The following is a 19181-nucleotide window of genomic DNA, read 5'->3' on the forward strand; positions in this document are numbered from 1 at the left end:
CGGACGTCTGTCTGCATGACAATATGAGGAGTCTGAGCACAGAGTAAGTTAATAATAGATCACACACAAAGGAGGAAAGCTTTAACCCAACTCCAAGATCCCCCCCTGCGTCACTTTAGGAGTGGGCTAAGGGAGAGAGCAAACAAGAGAGGTGCAAAGAAATGTATGGAAGAAATACTCACCAAACTGAGATTTTCCTTCCTCTCACTATCACTCAAACAACTCTCTCCACTCTTTCTCTAGCATCAGTGTAATATAACATCAAATATCAATTCTGCCTCTCACGTTAGTGTGAAATAGCACAAGATATTAACTCTCCTGTCATCTCTCTCTCTCCATCTCTCCACGCAGATCCAAAAAACTAGGTCATGCTGCCTGGAATGTAGAGGCAGGGGTTCATATCACTGTCCACCTGCTACACCCTTCCTCTTTCATTATTAATCATTCTGCCCTTCACTCTCTCTACCTCTCTTTCCTTTCTCTGCACCTTCATATTACATCTCTCTGTCATCCTCCCTCCATCCTTCATTTATATCTCCATCATCCTTCCTCCACCCTCCTCTCTTAATGTCCTCTTCTCTGTCTGCCTCTCTCTAGCCTTTTTTCAAACTCATCTACTCTCGGTACCTGCAGTCACTCCACCCCCCCCCACCTGTCTCCATCCTGCTGACACAGCGATCTGAGATGACATTCCCCAGTGATAATGGTAGCCACACCTCTGCAGAGATCTGTGCAGTACACCACCTTGCCTTCCAGCTGTCATTCAGCATAACCCACATTGGAATGAAATTCCTGGCATCTCAGAACACTCCTTCAGTCCTACCTGCAGGACAAGAACAGTCTATATAAGGGCAATTATAGGTTACTCTGAATCTAAATGTGGGACAAAAACACTCCCTGTTCTATCTGGTGGATTGAAATGTTTCCTCTACACTTCCAAGTGTCAATTACAATCTACAATGAGTGGAAAAGACATTAGGAACACCTTCCTAATATTGAGTTGCACCCCCTTTTGCCCTCAGAACAGCCTCAATTCATCAGGGCATGGACTTTACAAGGAGTCGAAAGTTGAACTGATGTCTGTGCCCAGTGCGTCTTCTCATACGTCACATAGGCTCGTTGAAGAGTTGTGTTATTGCACATGGGCGCTCCCCATGATGTATACATCCTCTCCCCCACATACACAAACACAAACCCAGCCCCCCCTCGTGGGCGTGCAGTCGGACTCCCACTGGGGGACACACCCAGACAAAGGGGATCAGTGCAGCTTCATTTGACCCAGTGTGAGATGGCGAATGGGGGGGTTCCCAGGGGTCGCAGTGCCCTTTAAGATGGACCAGCCATGCTGGGTGGAGGGTGAAAGAGGGCGTGGGTTTTCCCGGGAAAAAATATGGGCTTCCATTCTAGGGATGAAGGGATACAATGGGGCCCTTCTTGGCCTGATAGAGAGGGACTGGAGGGCCACAATGGCCCTGGGTGGCGGCTGGCCCTTTGTAGAAGAACAGTCTCCACATTCAGAGTAGTGTGGAACAGAGGCTCCATGTCTCAGATGATCTACAGTAGCCACGGGTCACGAGACACATACAGGCTTACTGCACACACATGCTCTCAGAGTATAACGTGCACAGCATACACTCATATCCACACCCACGCACTGCATGAAACACGATGAAACGTTCATAGGGAAGGGTATGGACTACACTGACAGGCACATACCACAGGAGGTTGGTGGCATCTTAATTGGGGAGGACGGGCACGTGGTAATGGCTGGAGCGGAATAAGTGGAAAGGTTATTATGAGCCGTCCTGCCCTCAGCAGACTCCTGTGTAGAAACACAGCACTACAGCACATTTGTTTGTCACATGGAGTGTGAACACAGACACACACTCGCCTCAGCTGTTCTCTGGCTATGTGGGAACAGCATTGGTCATTGTGGAGGAGGTTGAGTGAGAGGATTTAGGAGGGAGGAGAGGGGAGATAAAGAAGGAATAAAATAACCAACAATGAAAGTAAGAACAAAATGGGAATCAGAGAAACACAAAGAGATAGAATGAGAGTGTGTGCCTGTTCAATTTGACTGGGGGAAGGCTGTTTGATTCGTTGCATGTATAGTGCCTAGAGCCTGCTAAGAGCAGGCATGTTCAGGCAGTGCTTAATTGGAGTCCAATCCTGCACCTCTCCATTTTCAACTGTTTTGGTGCGGAATCTATTTGGCCGGATCCGGTAACTTTCGTGGCATGATTTTTCCTTCTCACTTTTTTAAATGTAAAAATGATAATAAAAGCGATCAACGTTCATATGAGTTGCCTCTTCGTTAATTGTCCTGCCCCCACAAAAAAACGTAATGTGAAAAAGTTGATTTTAAGTCCTGGCCTAATATTTGTATGTTTGAGACCAACGGGTGGCCGTGGCTGTGTGAGCACGACTGTATCTCTCACATAACTAGAATGAGATTAACTTTCTACGATCTCTCTCCCGCTCTGCTCTGATAAACATGAGCCTGTAACTCTCCAGCGGTGCACTTCATCATTTATTTACTTATAGAATCATACCCGCGCAAAGGGTTCTGGTGGAACTGCAGCACCCATGATAAATTGAAATACATTTGCCAAAGTTATAGAATTACTACTGTCTGTTCAGAAAATGTTTTAATCACTCAGAATAGCCTACTACACAATGATAAGGCCTATAATTTAGCCACAGAGGATCAATAGCTTTTTTTTTTTTTTATTGCCTGGCTGTGGATTGTAGTCCAATAACAACGAATAGCCTACAGTCGGGAACCCACTACAAATCTGTCAGTGAATAAACAGCATGCAGAAAAAACAGGCCTTACGCAACATTTAAAAAACAATCGAGGGAAAACAAAGGTTGGAAAGCGAATGGCTCCTGCTGAAAAGAGAAGACGCAAAATATTTGATCAACTTCCAAATATTGTTTTACAAAGTAAAACGAGAGAGAGAGAGGCTTTTGGCACGAGCGCATCGGCCATCACCAACGAGTGAGCTGCGCATCATTGGGTGAGTCAGTGAAACTGGAAAGCATTTAAGGACTACAGCTCAGAACTCCCCCACACCCCTCTCTCTTGCTCACTTTTTTTTCCCGGCACCTCCCAATTTCCAAAAGAAGCACTGGTCTTAAGAATGTAAGAGACTGGGTCTTACTGTAAACTAAATAACACAGTCCACAGCTGGAGTACAACACACATACACAAGATGGAGACGTACAAACTGACACAGAATACACATATTAGGAGCTTGCATTATACAAAAGAGTCACACAGAGATTTGCACATTCAATCAGTCCCACTCCATTCACTCTAACTCTCTCACTTTGAGGCCACACACTCGAAACTAAGGCAGTCCACTGAAAATCTCAGGAATCCCCAAATCTACATTTAAGTCGACAGAGTATGTCAAAGATGGAATAACCATGAGAAAGACTCAAATTAGCCCCTGTCGAGAAGCTTAAATGAAAGACTCCCTCTCTCTCTGTAGGGTAGAGGGCCTTGTGTTTTGCTGTGAGGATGGATGAGGGGAGCGAGGGAAGAAACAGGGGGAGTGTGGGAAACGTGGGTCAATCACATCCCTCTGCCTCTTAAAGCCTTTCAAAGAGGCCTCCCCCCTCCTTCCCCACCATCATTCTATAGGCCAAAATTAGCATACCAATACGTACAGGCTCCAGAAGGACCTGAATGAACACCACTACGAATACCCAGGCTGTACACTGCCCAGAACATACTGAGGCTGCATCCAAAATGGATCCCTATTCCCTATAGTGCAGTATATAGGGTAGGGTTGTCACGATAACAGTATTGCGATACTCAGCGGTATCGTGGCAAGGAAACAAAACATGAAGTGGATTTCCTATAGCACAAAACTTTACATACAGTAGGTTTTTTAAAGGACCAAAGAGTTTAGTCTGCTTTGTGCTTTTTGCCATTGTAGTATCGCAATACTGGTCTCGTGACAACCATAATATAGGGGGTAGCAAAAACAGAACATGAATTATATCTAAGGCACATAGAAATCACCACACAAGGTAAAGACTGAGGGATTTCCTGTGGCCCCCTGAGCAGAGTTGAGCTATGTTTTGTTTTGTTTTGTTATGTTGTGTTATGAGCATCTTCAGTCTCTTACGACAGCAAAGAGGGACAAGGGAAAGGCACATTTAACATGCGTGCCTCTCTGGCGCTGCCATTTTCCTCTGTATCATATCTACCACCCTCGCTCTGCTGCTAATAGCCAGTACCTCTTAAAGAACACTTGGTTTGAAACCCTGATTGGTCAGTGAAAGTTATTCTAAGCAGAATGCCAGTTATTTTCAAAATGGCTTCCTCTGAGGTGCTCAGTGAGAGCTGATTTCCTCTCATGTCTTCAGAGGGATGGCTTAACACCCGCATCAACAGACCATCTGGCCCTGCACTGCACCAAATCGTTATGACAACAGAAACACACCCATATTTGCAGAGGAAGACAGTTTTCTCCGCCGTGTTAATCGATAAGCTACTACAGTTACATAGAATTTCTCAATAAGACCAGCTAATGGACTGGGAGTGCAGATATACCGTAGCATTACTCCACTGTAAATATGAGGGGTGCCGAGTGCACACTCTCTATGGATAGTGCAGCCCTCCCTTCTCTCCTGCCCTCTCCTTCTCCTTTCTGCACAGCTTGATATGAACTTTGCTGTAAGTGGAGGAGTCTTAAAGACAGAGAGAGACTGCCTCACTGCCATCTGGTTCAGGGAGGGTTTGCAGGAGAAGGGAGGACGAACTGAGCTCCACATCAAAACAACAGAGCAAACAAAGTACCACAAGAATGTGCAGTGGGCTACATGCTTGTATATAGTGTACACACATTGCACACACACTCATAGTCATTGTCACACTCCCACCAACATAGACCCCCAGCAGAAACACACACTCCTTCAGGAGGAAGAAGTACAGTGAGACTATGGTGAAACTAGAGTACATTGTATCTGAGGTAGTTATCCGGACCAGGTCGAGGTAGGGATTATAAGGGGAACCTTTGGCCTGCTTCTTATGGGAATCAGCAGGCTTAGCCAGCAAGGGGTTAACGTAGCCCCTCCATCTGATAAGCAGTCACTGGTCATAAAACACTGCTTCTCCAGCATAGTAATTATTACAGATTAGAGATGTGTCCGTCGTATGGCCATCCTCCACTGGCCCAGATTCACAAAGAAAAACAACACTCCTATTAAACCTGTCGGTTATTAAAAGCATGCTATGTTCACGTCGTTAGCATATGGTAAATATGGCTTACCATGTGGTATTAAACACAGATTTACCTTGTGGTTGTCGCGAGTGTGGTCTTAGGATGGTGTGTCTGTGGTGTTACTGCTAGGTTAACATAGCAAAAGTGGTCAGATGGACACTGGGACTTCTAGGTGTTTTGGTCAATAAATCTTTCCATTTAATTTCAATGGCGACAGCGTTTTAGTAGGCTACATACATATGTATGTAAACAATATAAACTGTATGTAAACATATTGTAATGATATTGTTTTTTTATGCAGTGCTTTTCTTTTGGTATGATGGGTTTATTTCTGTAGATAAGCTAGGTAGGTATAGTACTTGTCTTGTAGTGTGGCAAACAAAGCATAAAGGAACGAGAGAGCCTAATCTCATATGCACAGATTAATCTGTTATAGTATATAGACGGAGCACGTGTCAAGGCGTGTTCTTGGATCATGGGTGACTGACTACTCTCTTACTGTGTGGCTAAGGTATGTGATAACATGTTAAAATGTGTGTTCTAAACTAGGAGTCTAATAGTGTGTTCCTAATAGGGCTGGGGACCTCACGATACGATACTTAGGTGCCGATGTGCTATGTATTGTGATTCTCATGATTCTATATGTATTGCGATTCGATACTGCGATTTTATTGCGATTTGGTGTTCCAAACATATTGCTCACTATATGTCTGTTTCAGAGAGACGAGAGAGCATGAGAAAATGAGTTTTGATCAGTCAGGGAAATAAAAGTTCTAAAAACATGTTGGCTCACTATTTAAAAAGGAGACGGAGAACAAGGATGAAAAATACTGGAGTTTTGGCGCAGGTACAGTTGACTAGCGCAAGCTTATGCTACCTACAGTACCAAAAACAACTTCTTTTTTTAATAGATTTTTTTTACAAATCGATTCTTGGGAGTCAAATATTGATATAATATTGCGATACGTAACTGTAGAGATTTTTTTCTCCCATCACTAGTTCCTAACTTGTTTTAAACAGGGCGCGTGACAATGTACTCCTCTTACCGTGTGGCGAACATAGCTCGGAGTGAGGAGAAGGTAGCGGCGTCCTCCTTCAGGGCCTTCAGCTCATTCCTCAGTTTCATCATGGTCTCCGTCACCATGGCCTTCTCGTTCTCATACTTACTCTTCAGATTGGCCAGCGCCACCTCAGCCGTCTGTAGGGGGGACACAACACAACAACGGTCAGACCAACGAAAAAATGGGTCATTTTGAGTCTTTTTCCTGCAGCTTTATGTCATTAGAGTCTGTTTTAGTGCGTGACCTTTGAAGGTTCAGTGGGGAGCAGTTCGGTGGGGAGCTGGCTGGATTTAAAGACTACAGGTGTGTTTCTTTATGAGAGGCTTTTATCTGAGAGTCAGATTCAGGAGCTGAGGAACACACACCCTCTTCAAAGATCTGACAGCAACTGGACACACAAACATTAGGGTTCTGGGCTGTTAGAGAGTGTCTGCTTTAGTAAGCTTTCATCTTTTTTTAACTCTATCACATAGACACACACAGAAACAGACACAAGCACACAGACACACACAAACACTCACAGCCACCAGCTGTCTCTCCATGTTGTTTTGTTATGAATCTTGGCTGCAGTGCATTTGCTACGACAGCTGAAGAGGCTTTAGACAGCCACCTCCCTGCCTCAGTCTCCCGACTGATTCTTAGGGGAGGGAAATACAAACATGGAGGTTCAGTATCTGACCTGTTTGTTGGCTTTGAGCACGGTCCTCAGTGTAGCGATCTGCTCCCTCTTGGTGCTGAGCAGGGACTTGAGTTTGAGGATCTCCTCCATGCAGGCCTCCTTGTCCTTATCAGCCACGGCGCCAAGCTCCAGAGACGCCACCCTCTGACGGGACAGCTCTGTGGTGCGGTCCACCGCCAGCTGCAGGTGCTTGATCTGGTCCCGGATGATGGCCACCAGGTTGTACACGTTCATTGGCTCCCGGGGCGAGGGGGAAGAGGAGACAGGGGACGAGGCGCTGTCGGCAGCATCGGGGACGGGGAACAGGCCCTTGGTGAGCAGGATGGGGGAGCGGCGGCCGCGACCTTCGGGACTCGTGCGCCCGCCCTTGCCTTCCTTGTAGAAGTCGAGCATGATGCGGTTGGGAGTTTCGTTGTTGCACATGCACACGTGGTTGTAGAGGGTGGCCAGCTCCTCGCTGAAGGTGACCAGCTCGTCCTGCGCCACGTTCAGGCTGCCCTGGGACTCGCCCGCCACGTCACTCACCTTTACAGATAGAAAGAGAGAAACTTTGTCAATTAATACAATTTCATTGAAGAGAGAAATCCTACACGGAGAAAAGTGAAAAGAATCGACTACAGATAACCATTCATCAATATAACACCACAAAAAAAACATGAACTAGCCTAAGATATTAGGGGCACTGTATCATGGAAGTGTTTCTCACCTTGCGCAGCTCCTTCACCAGGATGGCCTTCTCCTCTCTCTCCACACGGCTGGTCTTCTCCAGGGAGGACAGCTTCTCTCCCAGGGCCGTGACATCAGTCTCCAGACGGCCTCGCTCCTCCTCGTAGCGTGACTGACAGGACTGGTACTCTGCCTTCAGGGTCTTCAACTCCTCCTTTAGCTCACCTGCCTCCGACACTGCAACCTGAGACAACCAGAGGCAGAGTTAGGAATAGCCAGAGTTTTAGGAATACAGTAGCTTCAACATCTGTGTATGTGTGTATACATGTTCCGTTACCTTGTACTTGCACTCCAGGATCTCGGGTCCGTTGATGTCCACCTCGTAGTAGTCTCCATCGTCGTTACTGTCGCGCTCCTTCTCGTTGTCCAGGGCTGACTGGCGCTCCTTGCTGGCCTGGAGCCTCCGGATGGCATTGAGGTTCTCGCTGAGGCGGCTGACCTTCTCCTGGTGCTCCTCTAGGGCCCCGTGGGCCTGCTCCAGCTGCTTCTGAGAGTCCTGCAGCGTGGACATCAGAGACACCTTCTCACGCTCCATCTAGACAAGGGGAGACGGCGCATAAGACAGATGTATTCATTTGGTAAGTTAAGTAATGTTACAAGTGTCCAGACAGAAAAAAGACTGACAGAAATTATAGACAGATGACCATTTAGGCATAATTATGCAGGTTTAATCTTCCCATTTCATTGTGTTTGGCTATCCCTCTTCTTCTCTACCCAATGCATATGATTGTCCTAAAGGATGACAAAGGTGGCTGTTTTTCCAAATAACATCTCTGGACGTTTTAGGGGCTAACTGAGGTGGCTGCAGTATAACATCTCTGGAGGTTTTCGGGGCTAACTGAGGGGGCTGCAGTATGTTACCAAAGGCAGTGTGTCTCTGTGCCCAACCAACCACAGCATTAGAGGGCAAGGAGAGAACTGCCAATTCAGAGCCTAGGTGACCTTGGAGAAGTCTGGACTGGGTTCAATTCTTTGTTGGCAGAGGGACCAGGGTCCACTTACACACATAAGTGCTCACACAGAGCAGTGCAGGCCTCAGCAGCACAGAGCTATTTTAAGAGGCTCGGTGTGTGCCAATAATTAGTATCACATTCCTGTTTACATTAATCTATTATTCAGCTGTGATGAATGAGTGATCAATGACAGGACTTAAAAAGAGAACATGGTTTAATTAATATCTATTTAGAATACTAGCCAAGATAGGTATAGGAAGGTACTTTTAGCTCTCAGCATACTGTATCTTTAAGCACAGTATATAAAAACATAATTATGTGATGATATTGACACTAAGAATACCACTTGACATACCCCACCCCCCCTTCTCCACCTAATCTGTCCCCCTCCCTAATTCTCGTTGATGACCTTGACAAACTTGTTGGTAATGCCAAGCCATTTTGGATCTGATTGCACAGTGGGGGTATGGATTCTACTGCAACTGAGGAGTAGGGTGACCTGCTGCGAGCGATTATTCAGTCTGTGATCGATAGGACGAGGAGAAAGGGAAGAGCATTGGAGCAGCTGAATTACTGAGTAAAAAGGTTTGGGTTTCCCTGTTGCAATTCCCGCCAGTGATCTGTGGAATGGACTGCCAATGGAGAAAAGATCCAGAGGGCTGGTGTACACTATTTTGGCTTAATGCTGAACACTAACACCTGCTGCTGCCCATGAGATTCAGTACCAAAGGACCAGAACAGGTTAAATGTCACGGTACTTATACTAAAGCAATACTATGGTAACATCTAGGCAACCCTGGGACAACATTAAAACATAATTGTGTTTGGGGTAGGAAGACCCAGGTCCTAAGGTCTTTAGTCTTTTCACCCACAGGTATCCAATCAGTACACACACTGGTAACCATGGAGACAGTTGAGGCGTTCTGATGTTCTGACAGATGGCCTAACACTGTGATGGGTGTGTGTATGTGTGTGTGTGACATCCTGGGGGTGTGTCCTACAGGATTTGCTCCCCCTAACGGGATTCAGAGGCGTGCAGCCTGGCCAAAAGAACCACTGGACCCACGTGGCTATCAAAGTTAGTTTTGAACATTATTTGAGTATCAATGTGTATTGTATATTTCAAACCTTGGTGTCATTCATATCATACACCGTGTAAACAGAGTCACTGAATGAATGACCTACTATGGTTAAAGCTGCAGCAGCTGGATATACCTCACTGTTAACCCTATCATACTCAATGAATGAACGGTTTGTAGGGTGTAGCTACATACCTGCAGCAGCTGCTGTTTGAGTTTCTGGATCTCAGAGATGTTCAGTTCACTCAGCAGGTCATCTACCAGGCTGGGGACGGGACGGAACAGGTCACCCTTCTTGTGCGCAAACGCACGGTTGTCCTCAGCAATGGCGTTGGCCAGCTTGCTGAAGCCGTTCTCGTAACCATGGAGAGCTTCGTCGTTGTTGGGTTCCGTGGCAGCGTCATCGCTGAACTTGAGTCCATCCAGAGAGATGCTGAGGGGACTGGTGAGAGGGAGAGTACCAGAACATGAAAACATGAAGTTCACTGTTATTCTCATAACAGTTCATACTATATTATTTTGTCTAAGGCTTTGGTGGATGCATGAGGTGTGACTTTGATTGTGTGTGTACCTGTGGTACATAGAGTCTCCTATGCTCATGTAGTGGGAGAGCTCTTTCCTCAGGGCGGCCTTGTGCTCGCGCTCAGTCTTGATGGTCTCCAGCGCTTCCCCTAGCTGTCGCTCTGCAATCTCCTTCAGGCGGATGGCGTCCTCCAATTGGCTGTTCAGGAACTGGGTATCCTCCTCCAGACGACGAATCTCGTGCTTCAGACCCTCAAACTCCACCTGTAGGGGCGGGACAGACAAGAATGTGTCAAAGCAGAAGGGCGGGGGCTTATATGAGAGAAATGCAAATAGGATGCCATACTGGTTTAATCAACTAATTTTGTCACCATAAAATGAGGGCTTTTAAAAGTGCAAAATTGCCTTTTTTATTGTCTTTTCATCTAAATAGGATTTGGTACTGTAATTGGCCAATTAAAACTATATCCTACAGGTCTTTGTTTTAAATTCATTCCTCTAAATTTAACAAACATAATCCCTTCATATAGGGCAGATGGAGAGTGTTAGCAGTTCCCACATAAAAATCTATTTCAAAAGGAAATCCCCTATTTGTAGATTCTCTTATATTTCGTGTCTGGTTTTACTCTTGCCATCAGTGTGAATGAAAATCAGAGTATTTGCTTTGCAACTCTGTGTCTCTCTCTCTCTCTTTGTGTCTCTGTGGTCTACGGAGAGGGAAAGCTAGCTATCAGAAACACACCATTTAAACTGTGTTACAATCAAGTTGCTCCCGCTCTCTCCGGGCGCAAATAGGTCTCCACATAAAGCCTAATCTCTTTATTACATCTGAGCGTGGTTTCTCTAATCTGAATTAAATCAGTGTATTCCAGGGCTTGTTTGGGCTGTGGCAGCAGAAACTGGATAATACAGGTAGAGGTCTATGGTGTGTGAACATGGAAAACTGGGGGTTGCACATAGACTGGGATGTGTAGTAGACAGTAGTGCAATGCCTTGGTTCAGAGAGCCTGCAGCTATTGGGTTAACTGAGCCTAATGAGCAGTTTCAGCTAAATGCAGATAATTGTAGTGAGGAGGGGTTCATAATGAAGTGTGAGTGGAGGAGTAGCCTGCAGAAGTGAGGGAGTACATATAAAAGGTGGGTTGATCTTTTCTAATTTTCCTTCCCATTCCCCATTCCATCTAGCCCCACCCTAATCCTCTGTTTGAGCAAGGAGACCTGTTTCTGAAGGAACATGTTCCCTTTCCTGTTCTCCTACCATCCCCCGTGCCCCACCCCGAGTCTCACTACCTCCCCCCTCTCACAGTGTAGTTGTGTTAATCCTTACCTGGGTCTGTTTGAGCATGGAGACCTGTTTCTGAAGGAACATGTTCCCTTTCCTGTTCTCCTACCATCCCCCGTGCCCCACCCCGAGTCTCACTACCTCCCCCCTCTCACAGTGTAGTTGTGTTAATCCTTACCTGGGTCTGTTTGAGCATGGAGACCTGTTTCTGAAGGAACATGTTCCCTTTCCTGTTCTCCTACCATCCCCCGTGCCCCACCCCGAGTCTCACTACCTCCCCCTCTCACAGTGTAGTTGTGTTAATCCTTACCTGGGTCTGTTTGAGCATGGAGACCTGTTTCTGCAGGAACATGTTCCCTTTCCTGTTCTCCTACCATCCCCCGTGCCCCACCCCGAGTCTCACTACCTCCCCCCTCTCACAGTGTAGTTGTGTTAATCCTTACCTGGGTCTGTTTGAGCATGGAGACCTGTTTCTGCAGGAACATGTTCCCTTTCCTGTTCTCCTACCATCCCCCGTGCCCCACCCCGAGTCTCACTACCTCCCCCCTCTCACAGTGTAGTTGTGTTAATCCTTACCTGGGTCTGTTTGAGCATGGAGACCTGTTTCTGAAGGAACATGTTCCCTTTCCTGTTCTCCTACCATCCCCCGTGCCCCACCCCGAGTCTCACTACCTCCCCCCCTCTCACAGTGTAGTTGTGTTAATCCTTACCTGGGTCTGTTTGAGCATGGAGACCTGTTTCTGAAGGAACATGTTCCCTTTCCTGTTCTCCTACCATCCCCCGTGCCCCACCCCGAGTCTCACTACCTCCCCCCCTCTCACAGTGTAGTTGTGTTAATCCTTACCTGGGTCTGTTTGAGCATGGAGACCTGTTTCTGCAGGAACATGTTCCCTTTCCTGTTCTCCTACCATCCCCCGTGCCCCACCCCGAGTCTCACTACATCCCCCCTCTCACAGTGTAGTTGTGTTAATCCTTACCTGGGTCTGTTTGAGCATGGAGACCTGTTTCTGCAGGAACATGTTCCCTTTCCTGTTCTCCTACCATCCCCCGTGCCCCACCCCGAGTCTCACTACCTCCCCCCTCTCACAGTGTAGTTGTGTTAATCCTTACCTGGGTCTGTTTGAGCATGGAGACCTGTTTCTGCAGGAACATGTTCCCTTTCCTGTTCTCCTACCATCCCCCGTGCCCCACCCCGAGTCTCACTACCTCCCCCCTCTCACAGTGTAGTTGTGTTAATCCTTACCTGGGTCTGTTTGAGCATGGAGACCTGTTTCTGCAGGAACATGTTCCCTTTCCTGTTCTCCTACCATCCCCCGTGCCCCACCCCGAGTCTCACTACCTCCCCCCTCTCACAGTGTAGTTGTGTTAATCCTTACCTGGGTCTGTTTGAGCATGGAGACCTGTTTCTGCAGGAACATGTTCCCTTTCCTGTTCTCCTACCATCCCCCGTGCCCCACCCCGAGTCTCACTACCTCCCCCCTCTCACAGTGTAGTTGTGTTAATCCTTACCTGGGTCTGTTTGAGCATGGAGACCTGTTTCTGCAGGGAGATGTTCTCCTCCTCCAGCTCTGTGTAGTCCTGCAGCAGACGTGCCTCCCGGAACTTATACTCCTTGATGTCATCACGCAGACTGGTCCGTTGCAGCTCCACCACCTGGCTGTTCTGTAGGAGTGAATTACAGGGACAGAGGGAGAAGAGGAGAGAGGGATGGAAAGGGACAAAAAATAAGAAATATTGTCAGTGAACCATATTTTTGGCTTTTGTGCGAGTGTTTTAATACAGCCAATCTGGCTGGATAAGTTTGTGCACCCATCTAGCCTCGCTCAGCGTGTATACACTGTGTGTGTGTGTGTGTGTGTGTGTGTGTGTGTGTGTGTGTGTGTGTGTGTGTGTGTGTGTGTGTGTGTGTGTGTGTGTGTGTGTGTGTGTATCTAGGCGCCAGGTTTCTCTATGGGCGTCGGGCCACAGGGTGCCTGTCTGCCAGTTCTGATTGCACCACAGCGAGAGCACCACACTTATCTCCCAGATGGTGACAAAAGCTCTGACACAGGAAGGCACAGTAAACGAGTCAGAGATCTCTCCCTGCCCCCTCCTCCTGCAGTGACAGACTGACAGGCTCAAAGCCAACAGGATCAGATATGCCCTGCAGAGCGGCAAGCCTGTGTCCTCACCGTCCCTCTCCGTCCCCCTGTCTGTCCTCCTCCACACCCCTTCCTCCCCCTCCGGTAGACTCGATCAACTCCCCTACCACCACCCATGAACCTTCCCTTGCCGTCCCCCATCACTACCCATCCCAGCCAGCCAGCCCTTATCTGACAAATGCAGGAAACCTGAGTCTGACGGTTAGGCAACATAAAAGCTTTACAGTAAGGAGATACTCAGCAAAGGGGTGTGTGGTGCTTACTCTGAATGTACACTACCATTGGCCAGTTTTATTGCTTCTTTAATCAGAAGTACAGTTTTCAGATGTGCTAACATAATTGCAAAAGGGTTTTCTAATGATCAATTGGCCTATTAAAATTATAAACTTGGATAAGCTAACACAGCATGCCATTGGAACACAGGAGTGATGGTTGCTGATAATGGGCCTCTGTACACCTATGTAGATATTCCATATAAAAATCTGCCGTTTCCAGCTACAATAGTCATTTACAACATTAACAATGTCTACACTGTATTTCTGATCAATTTGATGTTATTTTAATGGACAAAAAAATGTGATTTTCTTTCAAAAACAAGGACATTTCTAAGTGACCCCAAACTTTCGAACGCTAGTGTATGTGTGTGTGACTTTGAAAGAGAGCATGTGCAATCTGTTCTCTGTAGTTATCAGTTTTGTGCATGAATGCATTGACTTTGAGAATGAGTGTGAGTTCAGCTGCGCAGTGTGCTCTCTCTGATTCTGTTATTGTGTGTGGTGTGTGGGTGAGAGAAGAGTTCGAAATGTAAACTCCGAAAACATCTTAGTAATTTGACTCATCACTTTAACACAATCAACCAATTGTTCTTTTTTACTCTCCATTATTCATCTAATACGACTTCATGCCATTATTAGCTTAGCTTACAGATAACATTACATATTCAGAGCAAAGCAAAATCCCTGGTGAAAGAAGAACATGCTCCTCATTAGCGCTGTGTAATAATTAATCACTAAGTCCAGCGCCCGATTGATACTGATGGTTGGGTGAAGGCTCATGAATATTCATGAGGCAGTGTGCATGTATAATAAGCGTGGGTCTAGTCTATAGTGCCTGTGTGAAAATTATGGTGCATTAATGAATAACGCATGATTTACCATACAAGATCAGACCTACTTTACAACTGTTGCGCCTTCTTCACCACGCTGTCTGTGTGGGTGGACCATTTCAGTTTGTCCGTGATGTGTACGCCGAGAAACTTAAAACTTTCCACCTTCTCCACTACTGTCCCGTCGATGTGGATAGGGGGATGCTCCCTCTGCTGTTTCCTGAAGTCCACGATCATCTCCTTTGTTTTGTTGACGTTGAGTGTGAGGTTGTTTTCCTGACACCACACTCCGAGGGCCCTCACCTCCTCCCTGTTGGCCGTCTCGTCGTTGTTGGTAATCAAGCCTACCACTTTAGTGTCGTCCGCAAACTTGATGATTGAGTTGGAGGTGTGCATGGTCACTCAGTCATGGGTGAATAGGGAGTACAGGTGAGGGCTGAGAACGCACCCTTGAGGGGCCCCAGTGTTGAGGATCAGCGGGGTGGAGATGTTGTTTCCTACCCTCACCACCTGGGGGCGGTCCGTCAGAAAGTCCAGTACACAGTTGCACAATGACGTGTTTGGAGGGTACTATGGTGTTAAATGCTGAGCTGTAGTCAATGAACAGCATTCTTACATAGGTATTCCTCTTGTCCAAATTGGTTAGGGCAGTGTGCAGTGTGATTGCGATTACATCATCTGTGGACCTATTGGGGCGGTAGGCAAATTGGAGTGGGTCTAGTGTATCAGGTAGGGTGGACGTGATATGATCCTTGAATAGTCTCTCAAAGCACTTTATGATGACAGAAGTGAGTCCTACGGGGCAATAGTCGTTTAGCTCAATTACCTTAGCTTTCTTGGGGACGGGAACAATGGTGGCCCTCTTAAAGCATGTGGGCACAGCAGACTGGGATAGGGATTGATTGAATATGTTTGTAAACATACCAGCCAGCTGGTCTGGCATGCTCTGAGAACGCAGCTAGGGATGCCGTCTGGGCCAACAGCCTTACGAGGGTTAACAAGTTTAAATGTTTTACTCACATTGGCCACGGTGAAGGAGAGCCCACAGGCTTTGGTAGCTGGCCATGTCAGTGGTACTATATTGTCTTCAAAGCGAGCAAAGAAGTTGTTTCATTTGTCTGGGAGCAAGACGTCGGTGTCTGAGATGGAGCTGGTTTTCTTTTTGTAATCCATGATTGACTGTAGTCCCTGCCGCATATGTCTCGTGTTTGAGCCGTTGAATTGTGACTCTACTTTGTATCTATACTGACGCTTAGCTTGTTTGACTGCCTTGCGGAGGGAATTGCTAGACTGTTTGTATTCGGTCATGTTTCCGGTCGCCTTGCCATGATTAAAAGCAGTGGTTCGCGCTTTAAGTTTTGCGCGAATGCTGACATCAATCCACGGTTTCTGGTTAGGGAAGGTTTTAATAGTTACCGTGGGTACAACATCACCGATGCTCTTGCTAATAAACTCGCTCACCGAGTCAGCGTATACATCAATGTTGTTGCCTGAGACTATCCGGGGACATATCCCAGTCCATATCCCTGTAGCTAAGCTATTACCTAGAGTCTAGACTTACTGGACAGTGCACTTAAACTTAGTGTTTTTCCGCTTTTCTGGTTTTCAATACTCCTTTCAGTACTGATTAACAAACTTACTGTAGATGGTAGGCTACACTTATAAAGACAGTTTGAGGCTAATAAGTAACTGAAGGGTTAGGCTCTATAATATAATGACCATAATGAGGAAAGTTGAAATGTAGAAGGGCTTTTGCCTGCTTATCTGTTAATGTAAATTACATGACCTCTGTGCTCAAGCCAGTACTTAAGCCCCGTACAAGACATTCTGACATTTAGTTGAACCATATCAACAATATCCAGCAATGTAATTCAGCTTCCCCTATACACCCCCAATTTAGCAGTGACACCAGTGACACGTTTCTCAGAAACCTAATTTGGTCAGCTGCAGGACTGCAGTCTTCTGCACACAGGGTTGAAATAAGGCCATTTTAATGGCAATGACCTACTTCTGGATTTAAGAGCACTTTCAATGGAGAGAGTTTAAGAGTAGAGTCCAGGAGTAGGATACATCTATGTTAACACCACTGAGGTCTGTGAACTGCCATGGAGTGTTTCAATTTGTCAAGGATAGACAAAATAGCCAGGTGGTCCAGGTCTCTTCAGGCCCAGGCCCAGGCCCCAGGGTCAGTTGCCTCAGCTGGAGGGTCAGTGCTGTCTGGCCTTAAAGCGGCAATCAGCAGTGGAAACAATAACAAAGTGTCCCCGCCCCTGTTTTAGTAAAAAGCTGAGGGATAGGGCTGGGTAAATATAAGAACTCTCAAATTCATAGACAGAGCTAGAGATGCAAGGATATAATAAACTCGCTCACCGAGTCAGCGTATACATCAATGTTGTTGCCTGAGACTATCCGGGACATATAAATAGTTTTAACCATGTTTTGAGGCAATATGGTGTTTGTTTACATTCACTTGGTTTACAAATATCAGAGTAAAACAATCTTATATTTTGGGTTCTAATGATGTACGACAGTTGAACTAAGCTCATGAGGCATTTAAATACATTTAAACTCAGTTTGTCACAATTCCTGACATTTAATCCCAGTAAAAATCCTTAGGTCAGTTAGGATCACCACTTTATTTTAAGGATGTGAAATGTCAGAATAATAGTAGAGAGAATGATTTATTTCAGCTTTTATTTCTTTCATCACATTCCCAGTGGGTCAGAAGTTTACATACACTCAATTAGTATTTGGTAGCATTGCCTTTAAATTGTTTAACTTTGGTCAAACGTTTCGGGTAGCCTCCCACAAGCTTCCCACAATAAGTTGGGTGAATTTTGGTGTAGTGGTCTGGGTGTAGCTGGTACAGAGGAGTCAGGCGCAGGACAGCAGAGATGAGTAACACAAGTAACTTTACTCAAATAGTCCAATAACATGTCGTAATACCGAACATACATGAAACAATCACGCACAAAAACCATGGGAAAAAATGAGGGTTAAATAATGAACATGTAATTGGGGAATTGAAACCAAGTGTGTAAAACAAAGACAAAACAAATGGAAAATGAAAAGTGGATCGGCGATGGCTAGAAAGCCGGTGACGTTGACCGCTGAATGTCGCCCAAACAAGGAGAGGGACCGACTTCGGCGGAAGTCGTGACATTTGGCCCATTCTTCCTGACAGAGCTGGTGTAACTGAGTCAGGTTTGTAGGCCTCCTTGCTCACACATGCTTTTTCAGTTCTGCCCACACATTTTCTATGGGAATGAGGTCAGGGCTTTGTGATGGCCACTCCAATACCTTGACTTTGTTGTCCTTAAGCCATTTTGCCACAACTTTGGAAGTATGCTTGGGGTCATTGTCCATTTGGAAGACCCATTTGCGACCAAGCTTTAACTTCCTGACTGATGTCTTGAGATATTTCTTAAATATATCCACAGAATTTTCCTACCTCATGATGACATCTATTTTGTGAAGTGCACCAGTCCCTCCTGCAGCAAAGCACCCCCACAACATGATGCTGCCACCCCTGTGCTTCACGGTTGGGACGGTGTTCTTCGGCTTGCAAGCCTCCCCCTTTTTCCTCCAAACATAACGATGGTCATTATGGCCAAATAGTTATATTTTTGTTTCATCAGACTAGAGGACATTTCTCCAAAAAGTACAATCTTTGTCCCCATGTGCAGTTGCAAACCGTAGCCTGGCTTTTTTGGTGGTTTTGGAGCAGTGGCTTCTTCCATGCTGAGCGGCCTTTCAGGTTATGTCGATATATGACTCGTTTTACTGTGGATATTGATACTTTTGTATCTGTTTCCTCCAACATCTTCACAAGGTCCTTTACTGTTGTTCTGGGATTGATTTGCACTTTTCGCACCAAAGTACATTCATCTCTCGGAGACAGAACGTGTCTCCTTCCTGAGCAGTATGACAGCTACGTGGTCCCATTGTGTTTATACTTGCGTACTACTGTTTGTACAGATGAACGTGGTACCTTCAGGCATTTGGAAATTGCTCCAAAGGATGAACCAGACTTGTGGAGGTCTACAATTTTTTTTCTGAGGCCTTGGCTGATTTCTTTTGATTCTCCCATGATGTTAAGCAAAGAGGCACTGAGTTTGAAGGTAAGCCTTGAAATACATCCACAGGCACACCTCCAATTCACTCAAATTATGTCAATTAGCCTATATGAAGCTTCATTTTCTGGAATTTTCCAAGCTGTTTAGAGGCACAGTCAACTTAGTGTATGTAAACTTCTGACCCACTGGAATTGTGATACAGTGAGTTATAAGTGAAATAATCTGTCTGTAAACAATTGTTGGAAATATTACTTGTGTCATGCACAGAGTAGATGTCCTAACCTACTTGCCAGAACTATAGTTTGTTAACAAGACATTTG

At 46.0% G+C, this 19181-nt stretch overlaps 1 protein-coding gene across 6 annotated transcripts in view; it reads right to left on the minus strand.

The window, feature by feature from the left end:
- Positions 1-19181, minus strand: part of LOC106571893 (protein bicaudal D homolog 2) — a 74606-nt gene that overhangs the window by 7640 nt on the left and 47785 nt on the right. For all 6 annotated transcript variants that reach the window (XR_006759223.1, XM_014145432.2, XM_014145430.2 and 3 more), the window contains 7 exons: positions 13049-13201; positions 10307-10521; positions 9931-10177; positions 7981-8238; positions 7684-7887; positions 6978-7502; positions 6284-6435 (listed from right to left, as the gene is read on the minus strand). Coding sequence is in view for 5 of the 6 variants with exons in the window: in XM_014145432.2 (XP_014000907.1) it covers positions 6284-6435; positions 6978-7502; positions 7684-7887; positions 7981-8238; positions 9931-10177; positions 10307-10521; positions 13049-13201 (1754 nt within the window). In the remaining variant the exon portion in view is untranslated. The remainder of the gene's footprint in view (positions 1-6283; positions 6436-6977; positions 7503-7683; positions 7888-7980; positions 8239-9930; positions 10178-10306; positions 10522-13048; positions 13202-19181) is intronic.

Source organism: Salmo salar, chromosome ssa15, assembly GCF_905237065.1.
Source record: "Salmo salar chromosome ssa15, Ssal_v3.1, whole genome shotgun sequence".
NCBI classification, from domain to species: domain Eukaryota; kingdom Metazoa; phylum Chordata; class Actinopteri; order Salmoniformes; family Salmonidae; genus Salmo; species Salmo salar.